The following is a 20,263-nucleotide window of genomic DNA, read 5'->3' as shown; positions in this document are numbered from 1 at the left end:
AGCCTTACATTTAGGTCTTTAATCCATTTTGAGCTTATTTTTGTGTATGGTGTTAGGGAGTGATCTAATCTCATACTTTTACATGTACCTGTCCAGTTTTCCCAGCACCACTTATTGAAGAGGCTGTCCTTTCTCCACTGTACATTCCTGCCTCCTTTATCAAAGATAAGGTGACCATATGTGCGTGGGTTTATCTCTGGGCTTTCTATCCTGTTCCATTGATCTATAGTTCTGTTTTTGTGCCGGTACCATACTGTCTTGATTACTGTAGCTTTGTAGTATAGTCTGAAGTCAGGGAGCCTGATTCCTCCAGCTCTGTTTTTCGTTCTCAAGATTGCTTTGGCTATTTGGGGTCTTTTGTGTTTCCATACAAATTGTGAAATTTTTTGTTCTAGTTCTGTAAAAAATGCCAGTGGTAGTTTGATAGAGATTGCATTGAATCTGTAGATTGCTTTGGGTAGTAGAGTCATTTTCACAATGTTGATTCTTCCAATCCAAGAACATGGTATATCTCTCCATCTATTTGTATCATCTATAATTTCTTTCATCAGTGTCTTATAATTTTCTGCATACAGATCTTTTGTCTCCTTAGGTAAGTTTATTCCTAGATATTTTATTCTTTTTGTTGCAATGGTAAATGGGAGTGTTTTCTTGATTTCACTTTCAGATTTTTCATCATTAGTGTATAGGAATGCCAGAGATTTCGGTGCATTAATTTTGTATCCTCCTGCTTTACCATATTCTCTGATTAGCTGTAGTAGTTTTCTGGTAGCATCTTTAGGATCCTCTATATATAGTATCATGTCATCTGCAAACAGTGACAGCTTTACTTCTTCTTTTTCGATTTGGATTCCTTTTATTTCCTTTTCTTCTCTGATTGCTGTGGCTAAAACTTCCAAAACTATGTTGAATAAGAGTGGTGAGAGTGGGCAGCCTTGTCTTGTTCCTGATCTTAGTGGAAATGGTTTCAGTTTTTCACCATTGAGGACGATGTTGGCTGTGGGTTTGTCATATATGACCTTTATTATGTGGAGGAAAGTTCCCTCTATGCCTACTTTTTGCAGGGTTTTTATCATAAATGGGTGTTGAATTTTGTCGAAAGCTTTCTCTGCATCTATTGAGGTGATCGTATGGTTTTTCTCCTTCAAGTTATTAGTATGGTGTATCACATTGATTGATTTGCATATGTTGAAGAATCCTTGCATTCCTGGGATAAACCCCACTTGATCATGGTGTATGATCCTTTTAATGTGCTGTTGGATTGTTTGCTAGTATTTTGTTGAGGATTTTTGCATCTATGTTCATCAGTGATATTGGCCTATAGTTTTTAAAGTTAGGTTTTTGAATTATCTTATGAACGATCCTTCACTTTGCTTCCTAGAGCTTTGTCCCTGACATGCATTCGTTTAACTCTCTCTGTGGTATTATATAAGTAGGTTTCCTTGTTTACGGTGTTTTTCAAAGTTTATCATCAGAATTAGGTTTAAGTAAAATCATTGTATAGAGCCAACTGTTCTGCTTTAGAAGAATAGTGGAAGGCAGTGGTTTTCACCCTGGCTGCACAGTAGAGCCACCTTAGGGGGTTTTCAAAAACATACAGACGCCTGGGCCTCCCTTCAAAGATTTTGATTCTGATGTAAGGAGTTGCCAGAGAAGGCTGGCAAGGACCAGCATCAGGTCAGAAAACTTGACTTAGCCAGAATGCTGCGAGTGGATATGAAATCTTTTCCAGAGGGCAGAATTGGTATAAACAGTCTGACAGAGACAAGCTTTTATGTTTGCCAATTTACTAATTTACAGTGAGAAATACGCCAAGTGAATGAACGTTAATGCTGGAGCTGGCAGACCATTCTTTGCTCTCCTGTGAGGTAGGTCATAAAAGCTAAATTGTAATCAGGAAGTTGCGTGGAAGAGCCTAAAGATCTAAGAAATTTATATCTGTCATGCTCTGCTATAGGGGCCAGAATACTCATCCTTTTGTCCACCCTACTGGATTGTAGTTAGGTGGACATGACATTTCCATCAGCAGTGTGCTAAGTGTTAATTTCCCTATACCTTGCCAGCAGTAGATCCAATTATTCTTTTTAATATTTGGCACAAATTTAACATTTGTGTATAAAATGAAAGCTCACTGCTAGTGTGATTTTCATTTTCTGGGCATTACAAAGTTTGAATATTTTTTCATACGTTTGTTGTCTTCTTAGATTGGTTCTTATGTGAACTGTCTAATTATGTCTTTTGCCAGTTTTTTCTCTGTTGTGTTGTCTTTTTTTATAAATTTGTAAGAGCTCTTTGAATATTTTATATTTTCTGTCATCTGCATTCTGTTTTTTCCCCGACTTTGTCCTTTCTTGTTTATGGTATCATTTGCCTTATAAATATTTAAAAATTTTATTTGGTTGAGTACATTCATCTTTTTCTTTCTCTCTCTCTCTTTTATTTTTTAATAATTTTGGGCGTTCTATCTTGGCTAAAAGTCTCCTCTCTCCTGGATTATACATGTTGACTTTGAATTTTTTTTTCTAAGACTTTAAAACATTTTTACTTCATATCCATCTGGAATTTGGTTTTTGAATATATTATGTTTATTTTTCTGCAGATGAGTAGGAATATAGTCCAACATTATTACTAAATAAATCATTCCCTCCCCTCTAATTTTGCCTATGTTGAATTCTTATTCTGGGATTTTGGGGAGGTTCTCTAATCTTTTATGTTAATCTAATTTATCTGTACTTAATATTCACTAAGTTGATTACTTTTACATTGTGTTCTGATATAGTCATTATATATATATATTTACCCATTTTACTAAGTTTTTATTAATTGAAGTATATTTGATGTACAATATTACATAAGTTACAGGTGTACAATATAGTGATTCACAATTTTTAAAGGTTGTACTCTCTAGTCACAAAATATTGGCTATATTCCCTGTGTTGTACATTGTATTTTTGTAGCTTATTTATATGTAATAGTTTGTACCTCTTAATCCCCTACCACTATATTGCCCCTCTCCCCTTCCCTCTTCACACTGGTAACCACTAGTTTGTTCTCTATATCTGTGAGTCTGCTTTTTTTTTGTTATATTCACTAGTTAGTTGTATTTTAGATTCCACATATAAGTAATATCATACAGTATTTGTCTTTCTCTGTCTGATTTACTTTTCCTAGCATAATGTCCTCCAGGTCCATCCATGTTGTTGCAAATGGCAAAATTTCATTGTTTTTATGGGTGAGTAGTATTCAGTATACAAATACTTACATACATACATACATATATATATATATATATACACACACACCATATCTTCTTTATCTGTTCATCTGTTTTTGGACACTTAGGTTGCTTCCATGTCTTGGCAATTGTTATCAATGCTGCTGTGAACATTGGGGTGCACGTATCTTTTTGAATTAGTGTTTTTGCTTTTTTCAGATATATACTCAGGAGTGGAATTGCTTGGTCATATGGTAGTTCTATTTTTAGATTTTTGAGAAACCTCCATATTGTTTTCCACAGTGGCTGCACCAATTTACATTCCCACCAACGGTGTACAAGGGTTCCCTTTTCTCCACATCCTTGCCAACATTTGTTATTTGTGGTCTTTTTGATGATAGCCATTCTGACAGGTGTAAGATGGTATCTCGGTGTGATTTTGATTTGCATTTCCCTGGTGATTAGTGATGTTCAACATTTTATGTTATATTTTGATATGTTTTGATTATAGTTATAATCTGTTCTGATTATAGTTATATTATCTTCTGATTTAGACAATAGTGTTTATATTCTTTTTAAATAATTTTTTTTAGCTGTTCTTAGGTATTTATTCCTCCTAGTATATTCTAAGATAATTTTATCCAATACAACCTAAACAAAATAGTACTGAAATCTTAATTGGAATTGTACTAATTAATATATTAATTTTGTGAGAATTGACACATAATAACAAATATTTTATCTATAAGTATGTCCTTACCTTTGTTCATGTCTTCTTTTTATGTTCTTTAAGAAGTTCTTGAATTTTCTTTTATATAAGTCCTATGCTTTTTTAGTAAATGTATCCCTGCCTATTTATATTTGTGAATAGGTTTTTATCGATTTTCATTCCTACATAATTGCTAGTTAATAAAGAAACTTCATGTCTTCTTTTTCAATATTTATAACAATGATTTCATTTTCTTGTATTATTGCATTTACTTATATCATCCCATAACCTTCAGGATGGTGTTCAATAATAAAGCAAGAATCAGCATCTTTGTTTAATTTGTTTTAATTGAAATAGATTTGGTGTTTTGAAACCTATAATAATATTTGCTGCTGGTGAATGGTAAATATTTTATTTGTTTCCTTTGTCTCTGGCTGCTGGATACCAGTAGGTGTGCAGTTGTATTTCTTTGTCAGCTAATTAAGTGTGTGAGCCATACAGCTACAGTACTGTTTTAAAGTATAATCCCAAGAGTGATGGAAGGGAAAGCAGGCTCAGTCTCTGTGAGCCTTAGTTAGCTATCAATTAAGATATTAAGAGGACGCCCCTTTGTTCTTGGTGTGTTTAAGTCATATCAGCCTCAGGGGTATAGAGGACTCAGCCCACCTATTTAGATTCTGCTCATCTTCTTGGAAGTCTAAGAAAAATGGCTGCACAACCATATGCAGTTATTTACCTCTGCCAAGCCCTGGGTCTAGGTATGTTTGCTGGATGAAACAGCTGGGTATGTTTGCTGCAGGATTCTGGGGTTCATATTTTCACTTTAGGGCTATCCTGTGGTGAGGCCCTGGTTCATGTCTGGCCAGAGGAGAAGATTTTGCCACAATAGGTTTTTCACTGGCAGTGAATATTTTTATGGGCAGAAGAGTGGAGAACAAAAATGAAAACAACTTTTTTGTTGCTTCTGATACCATACTCACAGTTGAGATATAACTCAACTCGTTCATTTTCTGGTGGGGAAGCAGAGCTTAGAGAGGTTAAATGTTTTGACCAAGATTATAATGATATTCAGTAGCCAAGTCCAGGGCTCTTGTCTTCTGACTCCTAGGTCCATGCATATTTTAAAAATACCACATTATTTCTAAATTTTTAGAAGAGTTTCTTAGGCGAGCTTCTGAAGGTTCAAAAGACTACAGGAAAATAATAACCTCAGGGAGACTCTGGCTGAGTGAATAATGGATTATTTAGATGATAGGTCATTTTTCTTCAGCTTTATAATAAGCGATATTTCTGTAGTAGATTACAAGTAAAAAACATTGGAAATGTGCCAAAGATGTCATAGGACTTCTATGTTTAGAAATTGTTTTCAATGGGAATAGTTTAGCCTAGGATAAATAAACATTTTAGGAACAGCTGTCCAAAGAACAAGCAAAAGTCTTAATTTTTCTATCCATTGAAATTCATCCAGAAGCAAAAAAAGTTGGACTGAGTAGTGAGGAAAATGATTTCATTCACATAGAACAGACACTTAAAGTATTTAGGAAGACAATTAATAAGAATTAAAGAGATTCCCCTATGAAGGAAAGTATACATTTTCCTTTGGGTACATGAAAGAAGACAAATTAGTGAGGGTATGCCAGGTTCTAGATAAGACGTCTTAATTAAGATGTCAATTTTCTTCTAATTATTTTGTGAAAGTATGCATAAGCTTGGAAGTATAAGTGAATGACAATAGGTGAGAAATTCCTGAAGATAATGAGTACACCAGGAGTATTTGTGCCAACAGATGATAAACACTATTATGAAAAGTTACAATAATTAAAAGAATGGTACTGATACAAAAACTGATTGTTAATGAGCGAATAGGAAGCATATTTGAGTATGAATTTAGTTTATGATAATAAAATCAGTGACAAAATTTTAGTAAAGGTACTGAGAAGAACTGATTAAATGTTGAGGAAGAATTTTTAAATTTTTGTCGTATAACACCCCAAGACAGATTTAAATGGAGTGAATATAACTAAAAGAGAGTTAAAAGAAAATAGAGGTAAATATATATCTGATCAAAATGGGGACACTTTTTCTTTTTAGCCCATTTTATGTAAATGAATTTGAAGAGCAACAGAAGTACTTGATTTGGCAAATAGTTATTCTAAGCAAAGAGTATGTTAATAATATAGACTTTTAAGGAAGAAAAAATGATATATCAAAATCTGGCAGTTGTGGAGGAAATAAAGCCACTGATCTGAAAGTTCTTAAACTGAGAACCTAAGTTCACATTCCATTCAAATGGGACAATCGACTTTAAGTAGAAGTCAGTTTCCTTGTCATACATGAACAGTAACTTGATGTGGTGTTTTGCACCTGGTTCCTGCCAGGAATTTTACCATCTGGTTGTTAAATTATCGGTGGCTTGAAATCAGCCATGATGGGAGTATTTCCATGATGGAAATTAGCAAATGCTGCAAATCAGGACACAATTTTTTTTTTTTTAAAAAGAGGCGTTTACCAGCTTATCGCTTGAAATAAGATTTGGTTTGTTAGCATAAAATAAGATAATATGGAAAATATCTTAATAAATATTAAATAATGTTTTGTTTCCATAAGAAGTGAATGGTGTCTGGTTTGAGATTCCTTCATTCATGAAGGAATTTTGAGGTATACCTTGCCTTATATAGCAAATTGTGTTTGTGCGCTGAACCCATCAAACAATGCTTTCATATTGTACCTCTCAACATGTACAGCGTGCACATTTCTTTTCTTTTCTTCTCTTCAGAAACAGTTGCTTTCAAATGTACAGTTTTGCTTTGGATGGTTGGTTGAAAGATACACCAATCCACCTGGCCTCCCCAGAAGTTGAAGTTTTCTTTCATTCCCTAATCTGATTTTGCTATCTTTGTTTCTGCTTTCAATTTGTCTACCATATAACCTGATTTGTGTTTTTGACATTTGATTGTAATTGACTTAGTAAACTGATTTCTTCTCTTGGTCCAAGTACATTATTGTTATAAGCTTTGGCCTGGTCTGCTGTTTATCGTGACTCTTCTCAGGCACCTTTGGTTCTGGCTGACAGGAATAGAGTAGGCTTTTCTTTCTTTTTTAAAAAAATATTAGACTTTTTTTTTTGTGAAGAACAGTTTCAAGTTTACAGAAATTTGAACAGAAAGTACAGAGAGTTCCCATGTACCCGCTTCTGCTACCCACCCCTCCCAGCCCTGCCCATTTCCCCTACTATTGATATTTTACGTTAATGTGATACATTTGTTACAATTGATGAATCTACATAGACATATCATAATCACCCAAAGTCCATAGTTTACAATATCAGTCTTGGTGTGGTGCATTCTATGGGTCTTGACAAATGTATAATGGCATGCATCCATCATTACAGCGTCATACAGAATAGTACTGTGCCCCTAAAAATCCTCTGTGTTCCACCTATGTATCATTCCCTCCCTCCAACCCCTGGCAGTCACTCATCTTTTTATTGTCTTCATAGTTTTGCCTTTTCTGGAATGTCAAATAGTTGGAATCACACAATATGTAGCCTTTTCAGATTGGCTTATTTTACTTAGTAACATGCATTTAAGTTTCCTCCAAGTCTTTTCATGGCTATATAATTCATTTCGTTTTAGCACTGAATAATACTACATTGTCCGATGTACCAGTTTGTTTATCCATTCACCTACTGAAGGACATCTTGATTGGTTCTAAGTTTTGGCAATTATGAATAAAGCTGCTAAAAACATCCGTGTGCAGGTTTTTGGGTGTATATGTTTTCAACTCCTTTGGGGAAATACCAAAGAGCACAGTTGCTGTGTTGTGTGGTAAGAATATATTTAGTTTTGTAAGAAACCTTCAAACTGCCTTCCCTTTTACATTTTCACCAGTGGTGACTGAGAGTTTCTGTTGTTCCACATCCTCACCAGCATTTGTTTTTGTCAGTGTTATAGATTTTGATCATTGTAATAGTTGTGTCGTGGTGTTAACTGAAAAAAAAAAAAAAAAAAAGCACAACCTAAAAGTTGAGAATTGTGTGTGCTGAGGACTTCGGCCTAGGACGCAGCTTCTAAGATAGCTCTGAGGGACTGCTCCTGAGAGGTAAGGGAGGAGCTAGGATACATAGGAGTTTTTGCAACAAAAAACCAGGTCGTTGGAACATCAAAAGATTACTGTTAATTAAAAAGACCCAGACATCTCATGTTAGGGAATTTAGCACTTTCCTGTGTGCTAAATTCATTAGCACATAGAAAGATGCAAGAGTCTGGGCTCATTGAAATCATTCCTTTGATATGCACCTTAACTATCTAGGGCCAGTATCCTGTTTTTCTCCATCCTGAATCCCCTCAGAGTGCATGTTGGGGGGGCTGCAGTGGCTAATGGCTTGACGTTGGCAGCACCCTTTGTTTACTGATATGGCAGGTGACATTTTCCATCCACAGTGGTATCTCATTGTTGTCTTAATTTGCATTTCTCTGAAGACGTATGATGTGGAGCATCTTTTCATAATGCTTACTTGTCATCTGTATGTCTTCTTTGGTGAGGGGTCTATTCGGATGTTTTGCCCATTTTTTAATTGGATTGTTTATCTTCTAAGTGCATTTTAAGAATTGTTATATAGTTTGGATAAGAGTTTACCGGATATGTGTTTTGCAAAGGTTTTCTCCCAGTCTGTGTCTTTTCATTCTCTTAACAGTATCTTTTGCGGAGCTGAAGTTAGTAATTTTAATACAGCTCAGTTTATCAATTTTTCTTTCATGGGTTGTGCTTTTAGTGTTGTATCTAATAAAGTCATAGCTAAACCCAAGAACTGTTAGATTTTCTCCTTCTTATAGTCTGGGAATTTTACAGTTTTGCATTTTACATTTCGATCTATGACCTATGATCCATTTCGAGTTAGTTTTTGTAAAAGATGGAGGTTCTGTGTCTAGATTTTTGGGGTGGGGGCATGTGGATGTCCAGTCATTCCAACACCATTTGTTGAAAAGTCTTTTTCCATTGATAGCCTTTGCTTCTTTGTCAAAGATTAGTTTCACTTGACTCTGTCTTTGTGAGTCTGTTCCTGGGCCCTCTATTCTATTCCACTGATCTATTTATGTATTCTTTCACTAGTACCATACTACCTTGTTTACTGTAGCATTAAAGTAAGTTCTGAAGTCGGGTAGTGTCAGTCCTCCAACTTTCTTGTTCTTCAATATTGTGTTGGCTATTCTGGGTCATTTGCCTCTTTATATAAACTTCAGAATCGGTTTGTTGATAGCGACAAAATAACTTGCTGGGATAGGCTTGCTTTTTAAACTAAGAATTTTGCTTTTGCCTTTTAAAATAAGAGATATTTTTGACTTTTGGTCTTGTTCAAAGGCCATTTACCTTATACCTTTTCTTTCTTAGGTTGTCATCAACATGTTTACTACTAACCAATATAAGTAAATAATTATAATAAGTAAGCAATTGTGTGGTATTTTGTTACTTTTCTGTATTATATAAATCTCTTCGTAAATATGTGTGTGATATGCATGTATATATAAGATTATGACCACAAAGTAGTAATTTTTTATCCCTAAAGACCTGTTTTTGGGGGTGAGGGTACTGCAGGCAGCTTTCATAGACTCCACTGGGGTCTTTTTAAAACTACATCCACCCTCCCCTACTCATCCTTATCTAAAACACCTCAGTCACTGAGTCACTGTGCATTTTGGGGGATGTTACTGTTTAGTGTTGTGCATAAGAATATAATAGAGCTAGAAAACACTGAGAACCGCTGCTGTAAAGTAATGAAACCAAACATGTATCAGCTTAGGGTTTTTGTGTCTCTTCTCCCTTGTCTGTTCTCCTTCATTGAAGTTCGGTTTATCTTTTAAAGGTATAGGAGTCTTATGAGCATGAAAAAGGTAATTTTTAAATGAAACATGCTAAGAACAGTGCTATATAGAGAGTTAGCTGTCTAAAAATACCGTATTTATGTTTTATTTGCACCTTATCTAAGAGAAAGAGTATACATGCTAGGTTAATTTTTATATTTTATCTTAATTTTATATGTTAATTATTCAGGTCTTACTTTATTCTTATTATTATCAGAGTTTTATAGATTTATATTCCAAGGATGTTTAATCTGACATTGGGTTTTTACAACTTGTAATTCAATGCCTGAATTGTGTTAAGAGTTACACTCTAACATTTATGTCTTTATTCTCCCGTAGGCTTATATAAAATTTTCAAAAAATTTTAATAGCATGTAGAGAAATAGGATTGTTTAACCTCATAAAATATTTAACTCAAGCAGTCTGGTGACATCAGGTTAATCTAGTTATGTGTAAACTAGCATTCTTACCCTGCTTAGAGTGACCATCCCTTTTTCTTAACTCTTAGCAGAATATGAGAAAAAAATCACATATCTTCACCAAAGCTGAACATTATAATGAAATACACAGTTTGGGGAAACCACTTTGATAAATGAAAAGTATTATTTAATTTTTATTTATTTTTAAAATATTAGTGAGGTTGAATAATATTTTCATGGTTACTGGCTTCTTCTGTTATATCTTTTGTAGCTTGTTTGTTCATGTCCTTTGTCCAGGTTTCAGTTTGGGGGTGTGGGTCTTTTTCTAACTGATTTCATTAGAGCTTTGTGGATGGAGGTAAAAGTGATTAACTCTTAATAAGTAATTTTCATTAAAATTTGATTTTTTAAAAAATTGAAGTATTTTTATTTTGGAAGATAATGCAGGTCTTTGGAAGATAAACCTTTATCTGGAAGATAAATACTGGTTTCCCTAAAACTTTTGGCTGTATTGGCAAATTTCTTAAAATATGCAATTATGATATGTGGGAATATTTGTTTATGCTTAATTTATGTTTATGATTTTTTAGGAAGTAGAAGACAGTAAGGGTGAGTTTTTGAGAGGTCATTTTAACTAAAGTTTTTTCTTTTTGAGGAGACTTTAAAGGTTACAATGTTATTAAGATTATACTTCATCAGAGTCTAGAATTCAAGTGCCAAAGTCTATCATAGCTTCTTGTTTAAAACGTTTATTGTAAAGTTAAAGCCAAAGAAACTTTGTAACTCTCTTATGATCTTATGAATCTTAATTAAAATATATATTTTGTATCTGCTACCATAAGTCAAAATCTTAAAAGTGTTTCATCCTCATTTTTATTTCTAAAATGTAAATTAAAATTCTAGAAACTATCTGGGTAGGCTTTTTCACTATTTTATGATTCCCAAGAGTTATTCAACATGTGTGGATATAAAATATAGAATATTCTTAATGACTCAGAATAAATTTTTAAAATTTAAGATCTCTTTTCCCCACAATGACGTTTGTTAACACATTCTCTCCTTTATAATACACAGTGTTGGGTCATGAAACAGAGTAAACAAACAAGTCATTGTTTAAAATAAATAGTGTGCACTGTGTTCAAAGGACTGTGAATTTTTGTTTTGAATTGTTATTATATAATTTTAGTTCTAGAATACATTACATATTATATTTTAATTTTATGTGATACAAAGATATTTATTTTAGATGCAGTATTAACAGTTTATAACATTCTTTAGATTATTATTTTAAATATTTAAGCATCATGTATGACTAACTTCTAATCTTAACCTTGGAGGAAAATATTCTGTTCTATAAAAAATAAGTAAGTAAATGAAGATAATGAATAGGACATGAAAGTAAGCCATTCTTTGGTATTTGGAAGTTCAGTCTTTTTTCCCCCCCTGGCTGCACCGCACAGCTTGTGGGGTCTTAGCTCCCTGACCAGGGATTGAACCCGGGCCCTCAGCTGTGAAAGTGTGGAGTCCTAACCACCAGACTGCCAGGGAACTCCCGGAAGTTCAGTCTTTCAGAAATATTTATTTTTCTTAAATTTGCAAATTATTTTTTCTGAAGTGACTGCCATAACCTGACTTTATATTGCTTTCTAGAATTTTCTTTGGGTGTTATCACAGTCACCTTTAGATATCTTGACACATACTATGTTTGGTAGAGTAGGGTTTTCTTTTTTTTTTTTAAGTTGACGGAACAATTCCTTATAAGTTGGGAGTGTGTTTATTTAGATTAAATTTATTGTCCTGTGGTTATATACACACATACACATAAGCAGAAATTCAGTCTTTGAAAAACTGTGCTCTGCTTCCTGTTTCAAGGAGGGAGTTATTTATAGGACAGCATATTGAAAGGGTAGTATCTAGAGATCAGCCTGAGGGAGAGGAGCACATTCTTGGAGGTTCTCTGTGAATATTCCAGGCCAAAGGGATGTCACAAGCTGAGGTTAGAGAATGGGAGGGTCTATAATATACAACAGCCTGGAAGATCGAGGTGACTGGATAAACTGTAGATAAAAGCCAGGTAGACTGCCCAGGTAGTCAAAGGAACAGAACAGGTGAAAATAAACGGCAAGCAGTGGTGTGTGCTCTCTTTGTGCCACACTTGATGCGAAGCCCTGTTTGCCAGGCACAGTTGATATCATCCCTATCTCTCCTTTGAATGATTCAAAGAAAAGTCCTATGTTTTATTTCCTTCATTGCACATAACTTTGTTTAGAATTCATTTGTTCATTCAATACATATTTATTGTATACCTAGTATATATACCAGGCACTGTTCTAGGCTCCTGGGATTCATCAGTGAACAAAAAAGACGGAAGAGGATCTTTGTTCTAATAGCATTTACAACGGTAGGGTAGGGAGAAAAAGAGTACATAGTAAACGTAATATATAACTAAATTATAGTTACGTTGGGCAGTATGTTAGAAGGTGACAAGTGTAATAGACAAAAATAGAGTCTGGTAATACAGATTGGGAGATCTGGATGGGATTTAGGGGGAGGATACATATTAAATAGCGTGGTTATGGTTGGCCTAATTGAGTTGATTATTAAAGTAGAGTTCTTTTGTTTCTTTTATTTTTAGCTTCAGCACAAGTCAGCAAAGTGAATAAGTACTGCACTTCTTCCAACTTTCATTCCACTTTGGGGAAAAAGAATATCATCATGTCAAGCATTACGATTGACCCGGATGTCAAGCCTGGTGAATATGTCATCAAGAGCCTCTTTGCAGAATTTGCTGTTCAAGCTGAAAAGAAAATTGAAGTTGTAATGGCTGAACCCTTGGTGAGTAGAGCTGACCTATAAATCCAATATTTTCTTGACTTGCATTAACCAATATATTACAAATTTTCCAAAGAAAATAATATACTTGAAAAAATATTAAAGGAAGCCAATCTGAAAAGGGGTACGTACTGTATAATTCCAACTGTATGACATTCTAGAAAAGGCAAAGCTGTGGAGACAGTAAAAGATCAGTGGTTGCCAGGGGTTGGGCAGGGGTAGGGGTGGGATGAATAGGCAGACACAGAGGATTTTTAGGACAATGAATATATTCTGTATGATATTATAATGGTGGATACATGTCATTATACATTTGTCCAAACCCATAGAATATGCAACACCCGTTGTGAACTGTAGTGCAATCTGTAGACTTTGGATGATTAGGCTGTGTCAGTGTAGGTCCATCTGTTATAACAAATGCACCCCTCTGGCGTGGAATGTTGATAATGGCGGGGGCTACGCGTGTAAGGGCACAGGGGAATATGGGAAGTCTATCCTTCCACTCAGTTTCGCTGTGAACCTAAAACTGCTCTCAAAAATAAAAGTCTTCAAAAAAAATTAAGGGGTAGGCCAGTAGTAAAGTGATGATCTAAAAAGCTGTAATGACTCTAGAACCCACTTTGATAAGTTACTGCAGGTCACCGAAGAACAAAAATGGATTTCACCAATGGGAATTGTTGAGACAGATAAAACATAAGAGAAAACCTAAAACATTCTGTGAGTTAATGATGTGACAGTAGCCAGACTTATAATGAACACGTAAACAGCTTTGAACTTACAGTACACGAGGATACTTAAAGAATGTGAGGAGCTCTGTGTGAGTCGAGCTTATGGTGACGAAGGAAGAAAAAGACCAAAAACAAATGTCTGGGTTGGATTCTAACGAATTGTGGTGGCTATTATGATAGATAATACAGTGGTTGGGCAGTAAGAGGGAGAACAGATGAAAGGCAAAGACTGTTTAGTTATTGTATATAATTCAGGCTGGAATGAAAAGAGCTAGGGAGCTAGGGCGTTAACAGTGGAGAAGTGGTTGCAGAAAAAAGTGAGATAAACAACAGAAGCAGAATCAGTAGAACTTGACACATAATTAGGAGTAGGTGTTTTGAGTGAGAGTGAAGGGTTAAAGATTTTTTGAAGTGTTAGAAAAGATGGTAGTGTATTTACTTAGGTAAAGAAAACAGGAATATTATTGGGGTAGTAAAGGTGATTAAGACAATTTTTCCTTTGTGTATGTTAAGCTTGAGCTACTAGCGATCTAAACCATGTGGAACTATTTGATTGGTAGCTGGAGATTCCTTTTGGGAACTCACAAGAAATATAGATTTTGGCATCATCTACATGAGGGTGATAAAGCTAAAAGAGCACATGATAATATCAAGGGAAGAGAGTATAGAATAGCATTATTCTTGTCAAATAATATAGAGAGGCAGAACACAGTGAACACTGAGGAAGAGCGTATTGGACTTGGAAATTAAACAGCCTGAGAACAGTTTTAGCAGGATGATATAACTTTAGGAAGCAACTCTTTGGGTTTGAAGGGAATGGATATGGGATGTATCAAGATCACGCTGGTAGGTTAGAAGTACGGTGATGATAATGAAGATGGAGGTAGAGGATGTAATAGCTAAAATTTATTTATTCCTTACACAACTGGATTAGCGATAGGTCTTCACTGCCACTTTGAGACTCAGAGGGTTTGTTACTTGTCTGAAGCCCAAAGCCAATAAGCAGCAGAGTGAAGAGTTAGGCTTAACTCAATCTGCTGTCCTTCCTCAGAAGGAAGGGAGGAAAGGAACGGAAAAGAGAATAATGATGACCTAAGAAAGAAGGGAAGTTGAGGAAGTATCATAGGTTCTTAATTTTCTTAGTGAAGTAGGACTTAGCATTGCTCATAATATGATGGTATGTGTGTGGGTGCATGCATGCCTCGAGTTTCTTTCTGATCATTAAATAGAGGAAACTACTCTGAAGAAAGCATCTATGAAATAATGTATTTGAGGTTTAATAAATAATAATAGGTAAAAGGTCATTAACCAAAATGTATATTTTAAAGCTGTGCATCTCACTATATTCAATTTAAGTCATTCCACGATTACTTTCTGCATATCAAATTAATGTTTTTATACCAATGTATATATATTTTACAGCATGTATAAAATATAAAATTTTGTTTTAGAAATTAGGATTACAAGAGTCTATAGATATGAATTAATGATTATAAGACTTGATTAGAAATGTACTTACTCTATAAAATGTTATTTTCTTCATCCATGGTCTATGAATTACATGATAGATCGCTACACTAACCAACTTAAATAACGTACAGTCAGAAAGGGAACCACTTTTTAAAAAATACATTAGAAAAAGTTTATGGAGCGTGGTGACTATGGTTGATAATACTATATTGTATAACTGAAATTTGCCAAGAAAGTAGAACTTAAGTGTTCTCACCAAAAAAAAAAAAAAGAAAGAAAGAAAGAAAGGAAAAAGTGAATATGTGAGGTGATAGATGTTTTAATTAACTTGAAGGTGGGAATCCTTTCACAGTATATATGTATATATCGCATTGTATACTTTAAATATATTACACTTTTATTTATTACTTATATCTCAATAAGCCTGAAAAAATGTTTATTAAAATTTTTAAACTTAGATAAAAGTAGAGATTATAGTATAATGAACCCCCAGCAATCAGCTGGCTTCAGCAATTTGCAACTTACACAGCACATATTTAAAACTTACCTATTTTATAAAATATTTTTAAACAGCACCATGTGCTATGGTCCTAAGAGCTCTAAAATATTTTATATTCTTAAAGGAATTTTAATTTTGAAATGTGAAAGTCTTCAGAGTAAAACAGTTAAAATACGAGTGAAACTTCCTAATTTGAATGAGTCTATAATATGGTGATTTTCCATCTTTCTCCCAATGCCATTGTTACTGTCCTAGCTCAGGGCCAAGTTCTGTCATATTAGACCATTGCATTAGCCTTCTACGCAGTCAAGAAGTGGTCCACTTCCTTCCCATTTTCCTTGTTCTCACCAGACTTTTCCTCATCTAAAATACAAATATTATTGCCTTTCTGCTTTAGAAATCTTGCTTCCTTTTCATTGCTATGGATTAAATTAAAGTTCTTGGTGAGTCATTTCAGCCTCTTCACAGTCTCGTTACAGTTTGTGTAATGTCTCATGATCCTCCTATTCTGATGTGTGCTGTGACACTTAAAAATATCCTCTAGGGCTTCCCTGGTGGCGCAGTGGTTGAGAGTCCGCCTGCCGATGCAGGGGACGCGGGTTCGTGCCCTGGTCCGGGAAGATCCCGCATGCCGCGGAGCGGCTGGGCCCGTGAGCCATGGCCGCTGAGCCTGCACGTCCGGAGCCTGTGCTCCGCAACGAGAGAGGCCACAACAGTGGGAGGCCCGCGTACCGCAAAAAAAAAAAAAAAAAAAAAAGTATCCTCTATATATTCTGTTGTTCTGATGTATTTTTTATTTTTCTCTCAATCTAAAATGCTTTTTTGTTCTAAGTGTCATTTTATTTTTATGTCGTTTATTTATTTATTATTGGCTGCGTTGGGTCTTCGTTTTTGCACGTGGGCTTTCTCTAGTGTGGTGAGCGGGGGCTACTCTTCTTTGTGGTGCGCGGGCTTCTCATTGCAGTGGCTTCTCTTGTTGCGGAGCACGGGCTGTAGGTGCGCGGGCTTCAGTAGTTGTGGCCCGTGGGCTCTAGAGCACAGGCTCAGTAATCGTGGCACGTGGGCTTAGTTGCTCCGCGGCATGTGGGATCTTCCCGGACCATGGCTCGAACCCGTGTCTCCTGCATTGGCAGGCGGATTCTTAACCACTGCGCCACCAGGGAAGTCTTAAAATGCTTTTAATTCCTCTGTTTTTAAACCTCTACTCATTCTTCCAACTTCCCACATCTTCCCTCTAACATAGTGATCCTTCCCCAAACTAAATGAATCTTTGTTTTACCATAATAATTTGTTCATACTCCTCGATTCTGACATTGTCATATTATGGTTAATTGCTTACATGTTTATCTTTTCTGCTGTGAGCTACTTGATATCAGGAACCAGGTCTCTTTTTCCTCTGTACCTGCAGCACTGCCCTTGGTGGTAGGTGCTTAGTAAAAGTTTGTATTTTAAATTGAATGTAGCCTTAAGAACATTGCTGTGGCCTGTGCCCCTTTTCTTCTAACAAAGCATAGTATCATTGTGTTAGCCAGAGCTTCTGATAGTTCTTTCAGAATAGTCTGATGTTGACTATATTTTATTCATTCATTTACCAGTTAATTTCAGAAACATCTGCTGTGTAATTGAAAATGAGATTATTAAGTTATGGTGAGTAGTGGTGAGGATTCCATTAGAAAATAGGTGTTTCTACCCCATCATCACACTTAAGAGAGAAGAGGCATCCCTGCTTACTCCTCCTGACACACCAGGAAAACCCCCAGTGTTGTAGACGACAGCAGCCAGGGACAAACACTGGCTGAGAAAACACCCATCATATTTTACAGATTTTACCCGCCTCACTCCTATATACCAGCGTAATTTCTTCTTGTCTGAATCAGATCTCTGCCAGCTTTGTTTCATTTATGTCCAAGTCTGAGTAGATGGTGTATCGTTTACCCGGCCTCAAGATTAGATAATGAAAATACATTTAATCTAACATTATCACCAGGTTTTTATTATAGCTTCAAATGCGTTTATTGTGATCTCATTTATTTTGAAATTTATTTTGTACCCTTTCCAGTAATAAACAGCCATTCAAGATGACACTCTTGCGCTCTTGAATGAAACTGTCATGGGGTCTCTTTAAAGAAAACAGCATCCACGAGTTGATACATAAAAGGAGGCTAGCATGTCTCATGGTCAGATGGACAGTTGGTTACACGAAAACTTAGAAGCACAAATGTGAATGGCTTTTGCTAAAAGAATTTAATCAATCACTAAAATGAGAGAACTGGCCTTTTCATTCTCATATTAGAAGCCACAATAAAAGGAGGTTAAGGAAGGCAAAAGATTCGAAGATTAGCTGAGCTTGACTTTAGCCACAATTTCATTTTTATCTTAGAAGGAAGACTCAAGAAGGAAGGGCAGGGCTTCCCTAGTGGCACAGTGGTTGAGAGTCCACCTGCTGACGCAGGCGACATGGGTTCCTGCCCCGGTCCGGGAAGATCCCACATGCCGCGGAGCGGCTGGGCCCGTGAGCCATGGCCGCTGAGCCTGTGCGTCCGGAGCCTGTGCTCCCAAACGGGAGAGGCCACAACAGTGAGAGGCCCATGTATCACAAAAACAAAAAACAAAAAACAAGGAAGGGCAACCATTGAATAAAATTGCAACTTGCAAACTATGCAATCAAATACCTTAGGTTTCTTTCTTCCTAAAAGGAGGTAGCTCAATCCTGGGTGATGATCCAGACACATCCAAGCTTATCTGTTACTGTTTTAGATTGCCAGTGACCAGAAAAGAAGAGAGGAAAAAGGGCTTTAACCAATCACCTGCTGATTTAGACTGTATGTACTTGGTTTAGGCCGCATTTTTACAACTCTGCACTGTCCACTGTTTTTTTGATAATATTAAATATGTATTTTAAAGAGTTTCTTATCTCTTATTTCCTCCAAACTGCATTTTTCTGTTAGTTTCCACTTCTCCTCACATGCTTATTATAACATATTATATGTTATTTATTATGATTGAGGCACTAAACAGCTGATTGGAAGCTCTGTGTACATGGAAGGGCCTTTTTGACTGTGGTCTTTAGTGTGTAATCATCTGAACCATTAATGTCAGATCTTTTGTTGGAAGCTAGAGTCCCTTGGAGGAGTCCTTCAGTAGCCCAAATGGGAGGGTTTAGACTTGGCTGCTAGCATTCTGGGGATGTAGAGACAGAAGATAACTGGGGGTTTTGATATTTAGTATATACCTTTTTACTTAAGCTCCCTGTCTTCAGTGTGGTACGTTGTCTTCAACTGTAGTATCCCCCGGTCGACATCTCTGTTTTGCCCTTTCGTAAGAAGGGCGGTTCCTCTGTGAGTAGGTTGGAGGGACAGCCAACCTGCTAAGTAGAGTGGGTGAAGGGAATGGGAGGGAGGGTCTAAATGTTTCCTAAACTATCGTTCAACCAGTCCTCTTATTTTTAACTTCACCTTCACCCACACTTTCATAGTACTGAAATTCTCCAGTTCCTGAGCCTTTGGGGAGTTCCAAGGTACTGACTGGATTATCTTTCCTTCACTCTGCATGGCAAGCTTACTCACTTCCCTCTGATTGTGACTTAAATGTCATCTTCTCAGTGGTCATTCTAAAACCTTCACCTCCATTGCAACTTCCTATCCTATAAAGTCTGTCTAAGATAATATATATTTTCTTTGCTCTGTCATTAGACTTTTAGCTGTTCAAGGACAGCGATTGTTTAGGAGAGATTGCCATCTTTAGCTGCAAATTATTGAAATATTTCAGTATCATTGTTATGCTGCGAAAATCTTTTCGGTACATTCTTTTGCTTTCCCTGGAAGCTACATGTTGCTGTTGGTCCTCTATACGTAGATACTAAAGGGTCAAATTAGAGTGTAAAGGATTGTGCACCTTAGATTCATTATTGATCTATTATATTCTTATGAAATAATAACATTATAAAAAGTGGAAATAGTTTTAAAGGTTATATAATAAAAATAATGACCATTCCTTCCATTCTGGATCAAGATGATCACTGGCCATAGTTTTTAGTATACCATTTTTCATGTCTATTATTTATCAATCTCTGTAGCACCCTCCATCTTTTATTTTTTTTAAAAAAACACTAATGGGAGTTTTTATATGTATATTTTTTCTGTCCCTATTTTTATTTTAACAATGTGAATCAGAGATTGTTCTGTTATCAGCCCATATATATTTGTCTCTTTCTCTCTAATGTTGAATATTATTTCAATAAAAGAAAGTACTGTAAATTTTTTTTTTTACCAGTCTCTATGGATAAGCTGTTTGGGACTTACCCCAACTTGAGGCTACTGTGAAAAAAAATACTACAGTAAACATTCTGGTACATAAGTCTTTGCATTCGTCTATATGTGAATATAGAGAATAATTTGCATTCTTTTTAGTTGTGTGGCAATGGGTTGCATGTACTATAAACATGTTTTAAATAGTTATCCTTTCAAAATCTCACATTGAAAGTACATCTGCTTGACAACGATTAGGCCATCCTCAACCATACTGTAATCAA

General features: G+C 35.7%; 1 protein-coding gene across 10 annotated transcripts in view; it reads left to right on the top strand.

Annotated features, from left to right (window-relative positions):
* The window catches only part of FRYL (FRY like transcription coactivator), a 244,013-nt gene that overhangs the window by 95,319 nt on the left and 128,431 nt on the right, over positions 1-20,263 (top strand). For all 10 annotated transcript variants that reach the window (XR_014326144.1, XM_082837769.1, XM_082837765.1 and 7 more), the window contains one exon: positions 12,839-13,038. Coding sequence is in view for 9 of the 10 variants with exons in the window: in XM_082837764.1 (XP_082693890.1) it covers positions 12,839-13,038 (200 nt within the window). In the remaining variant the exon portion in view is untranslated. The remainder of the gene's footprint in view (positions 1-12,838; positions 13,039-20,263) is intronic.

This window comes from Leucopleurus acutus, assembly GCF_964270905.1.
Source record: "Leucopleurus acutus genome assembly, chromosome: 4".
NCBI lineage: Eukaryota > Metazoa > Chordata > Mammalia > Artiodactyla > Delphinidae > Leucopleurus > Leucopleurus acutus.
This window is presented reverse-complemented; position numbering and strand designations above follow the sequence as displayed.